General features: G+C 47.3%; 1 protein-coding gene across 1 annotated transcript; it reads left to right on the forward strand.

Moving 5' to 3' along the window:
• Positions 1-1,142: 1,142 nt before the first annotated feature.
• Positions 1,143-1,489, forward strand: DACRYDRAFT_110805 (uncharacterized protein; the record flags this gene model as incomplete). Its single annotated transcript, XM_040769128.1, has 3 exons — positions 1,143-1,300; positions 1,352-1,382; positions 1,430-1,489. The coding sequence occupies 3 exons, from the start codon at positions 1,143-1,145 to the stop codon at positions 1,487-1,489; spliced, it is 249 nt and encodes an 82-aa protein (XP_040625259.1).
• Positions 1,490-4,093: the final 2,604 nt, after the last annotated feature.

Genomic DNA, 4,093 nt, shown 5'->3' on the forward strand with positions numbered 1-4,093 from the left:
GGTGTGGTGTGTGTGCTAATAATCAAAGATTGGGGTTTTGAGGGATGTGTGAAGATCAGCTCAAGGAAAAGTGGTTTTTGCTGCCATCCTTTTATACCCAACCAGGCTGATATCTTCATGGAACAGCTTATCATGTGCTGGTGAGTAAGTGGTATCTATATGTATACAATGCTATTGAATGGTCTTTTGAATGCAGTGTCAATGAATTGCCTCGGCAAGTTTTGTCTTTCATTCAAGAAAGAAGTAATTTGCCCTTGACACCGACTAGGTTTTGAATAGATGCTGTCTATGAGGCAATGCACACATAGAACTTGAGACAATTCAGCACTGGCATATGTCAACAGTGGTGTCTGAGGATAACACAGCATAAATATCATTTGTATCTTTGATTTGTTGCTTGTCCACTGGCAGTGCATCATCCCATCCAAGTCCTCACCAACCCAAGAGTGCCCACCCTGCTGAGTGATGACAAGAAAAGTAGTAAGTAGCATGTAGTAATGTGCCTGTCAGAGGCAGTTTACCTCTGTAATTTCTGTAAAAGGGAATTCTTGCCGTATGTGCCTGTGTGATGTTAGGGTACTGGTTAGGATCATCCCATCCAGCAGGTTAGGGTGGGGTAGGGGTTAGGGTTAGGTTAGTGGTAGGGTGATAATATCATATTTTTAACTAAGAGAATTATTTATTTAGGCAATGCTATGGGCAAGGTCCATAGCATTGGTTCCTTATCAAGCCATTTCTATATTTGGTAAAAGTAGGGTCTTTTGCCTCCAATCCACATCAACCTACATGCTACTGGATGCCTTCCCATGGGCCCTAGATCCTAAAATTGTAGACATAAACCAATCAACAGAGGCAACTGCAAGTCCTTTGCTTCTGTCCACACAGACCATGGATGTCTGACTAGAGCAACACAGATACACAGATGGGCCATGTGCAGGCTGTGTCAGGTTGTGCCCTCCCCCTCTCCTCATTGTCAGCTCACCCTCTCCCTGATCATCCCCAACACTGCTATGCTCATCTGCCAGAACCACCATCCTCCAGATCATCTGCATACAGGAGATGAAGACCTGCACTGGCCACTCTCATGACCCACCCCTGATAACATGAGTCATTCACTAACCCCACAGGATGTGCACCCTGACATGTACCCCAGGCTTGCTCTCAGCAATGGCAGATACATAGCAATTGGGGTCGCTGGTCTGGACATCATCCCCCAGCTGCAAACCAATCATCTCAAGCACCTCAACGAGATATGGCTTGTGGGGTATGTCATGTATGATGTCCCAAATGCCCTTGAAAAGTGCACATCCTTGTCCTCTCTCTCCCCTCAGGATGTGCTAACCTTTCCTAGAATGTCAATTGTTTTTGATAATGCTGTCTTTGTATGCTTGCATACAGTTGAGTCAGGATGCACTGACAGACAGCCTAGTGGAAGGGCCACTCTCAATGGGTTGTGATGGAGTTCATGGACAAGGGGATGGTAGCATAGGTAGGGTAGAGCAATGTCATGGAATATTGGGTCCAGCCATCAATCAATCAATCAAAGAAGCATGCCCAGAATGAATTTCACATGGTGTGTTAAAATATTTGTTTCTTACTGCTTTTCAGGATGTGCATCCTGTCTCATCCCCACTCCCACCCCAGCTATGCCAACCTACAAGCTCAACAGGTTGCATGCACCCTGCCAAGATCCGGAAGACAACAACTCTGAATCTGATGAGGACCAGGCTGAGATGGCACTCGCTGCAGCATTCCTGGTCATGGTAGACCACCAAGCATGGCATTACTGAATGGTGCACTGGGCTGAGCATTGATCATATCTCTGGCATTGTAACTTGCTCTCTCACCCATGAGGGAATACACCATGGATGAAGGTATTCCATGGAGAAGCAGACCACACATATATAGCAACAATGGGTGTCGACATGGAGACATTTTGGTGCATCCTGAGGGGATTCAAAGAAGAATGGGATATGAGTCCCATTCCCTGAGCTGAGGTTGCACCCTGCAGCAAACCACATCCATGGCAGAGGTCTCTCAATGATGCTGGCACCCTTGGACTAGTACTCCATTGGCTAAACTCTATGATGAGAGACAAGTTGCTTGCACAAATCTTTGCAGTCGTTCCTGCCTGTATAAGTTGGTACTGCCAATTTGTGCTGAGCTTGCTGCTGCACACACTGAAGTGTATTCCCAAAGGACAGATTTCATGGCCTAAAGACAAGGAATTCGAGTTCCTCTCCAACCTGGTTCAGGCCCAACATCCTCTGCTGCAGGGTGCATTCAGATTGGTGGATGGGCTCAACCTGCCAATGGCCACCTCAAGTGATGAGCCCTGGCAGGGTGCGCAGTACAATGGGTGGCTGCACGGACATTTCACAAGCAATGTGCTTGTCTTTGCATCAAGTGGTCAGTACAGAATGTGCATCCTGGGCATGGCTGATCCCATTTCTTCAAGGTGAACTCCTACATGTGGCCTTCAATGCTCCAGGCAGCTGGCATGACTCGTGGGTGTCCTCAGACATCTATCTTTAACTGGAGCATAACACCCCTGATGGGTATTATCTTGCTGCAGATATGGTGTTCCCCCGAAACTGAGGATCTCTCCAGAGCAAGATCTGGACACCTTTGAAAAGTGGTTCAAGAACCATATGCAAAAACCTCTGGTTCATTGAGCACTCATTTTGTATTGACAATCAGCTGAATGGGGTATGAGGGCCATCTAAGTGTCATTTGGCAGGCTGCGCCTCCCCCTTGATGCCAATGATACCGGAGCAAGGTGCACCCTGCTCAAAACTGTATTCTGACTTCACCAAATCAGGGTGCACCTTGTCAGAATTAACCAGCTGAAGAATGTTTATGAGCCAATTTGGACTGAGACAAAAGAGCTGAAAAAAGTGTGGGGGAACCTTCACAACATGCTATTTGAGGATATATGGAAAGCAGACCAGGTAACCCAGTTTCACTACATGGTAGAAGAAGATGAGTGAGGATGCATATCCTTGGGTGCAATGTTCATCAATTGGGCAATGAGCACCCCCATTCCCCCCATCCCCATCATCATGGTCTGCATCTGCTCTTGCATCTCAAGCTTGGCCTTTGTCATGTCAAGCTCCTGTTGGACTGCAAGATGCTCTTGCACATCCTTGAGACACTGGGTCTGCAAGTTCTCAATGATTTTATCCTTCTCCATGGCAATTGTCACCAGTTTGAACTGCTTGTCATGAAGCTGAGCTTGCAGGGAACTGATCTTGCTTTGGTACAGGCTGTGCTCTGCCTGAGCAGTGTCACTGTTAGGGCAACACAGGCTAACTAAGTCTGCTCACCTAAGAGTGCCAAGAGTCTAAGCAGGCAACAAGGAAGTGGAGTAGACCTGATGACTAAGACCTATCTACAGTATAGGTACCTGTGGATGTGTTAGGGCAACACAGGCTGACTAAGTCTGCTCACCTAAGAGTGCCAAGAGTCTAAGCAGGCAACAAGGAAGTGGAGTAGACCTGATGACTAAGACCTATCTACAGTATAGGTATCTGTGGATGATCCTAAGAGACCAAGTCTGAAGAGACAGTCCCGGGCAGAGTAGGCCTTATATTTATACCTCTGTGGTGGAACCTGCTAGAACATCTTGCTTACTCAGCCTAGTCAGGTGATCAGGTCATATGACCAAGGATGAGGTCATATGAGGTCATGCACAGCCATGCACAGCAGGTCACCTGACCATCCAATCCTTCCAGCAGGTTCCAGCACATGCCAAGGTATACCAGCTACTTCCATGTCATAAAGGCTTAGTCATGTCTCTTGACCAAGCAATGAGCTGGTGCCCTGACACCTTTGTTGCAATCGCCATGTTGATTGCATCATTCAGGGTGCATGGTACCCCCTCATCATTGATTGCAATGACTTCATCTGTTTGCAGGCAAGAGAGATCATGGGATGCATGAGCCAGAGGTTGTGTTGGAAGTGTGGAGGGCACAAAGCAGATATTGGGGTAGGTGGCAGGGATATGGGAGGGCAAGCAAGGGGTATCCATCTCAGGAGGACAAGCAGATGAGGACAAGCACAACCTGTACCAGCTCAAGGTGTTAAGGTAACA

The sequence above is a fragment of the Dacryopinax primogenitus genome, assembly GCF_000292625.1.
Source record: "Dacryopinax primogenitus strain DJM-731 SS1 chromosome Unknown DACRYscaffold_19, whole genome shotgun sequence".
In the NCBI taxonomy this organism is placed as follows: domain Eukaryota; kingdom Fungi; phylum Basidiomycota; class Dacrymycetes; order Dacrymycetales; family Dacrymycetaceae; genus Dacryopinax; species Dacryopinax primogenitus.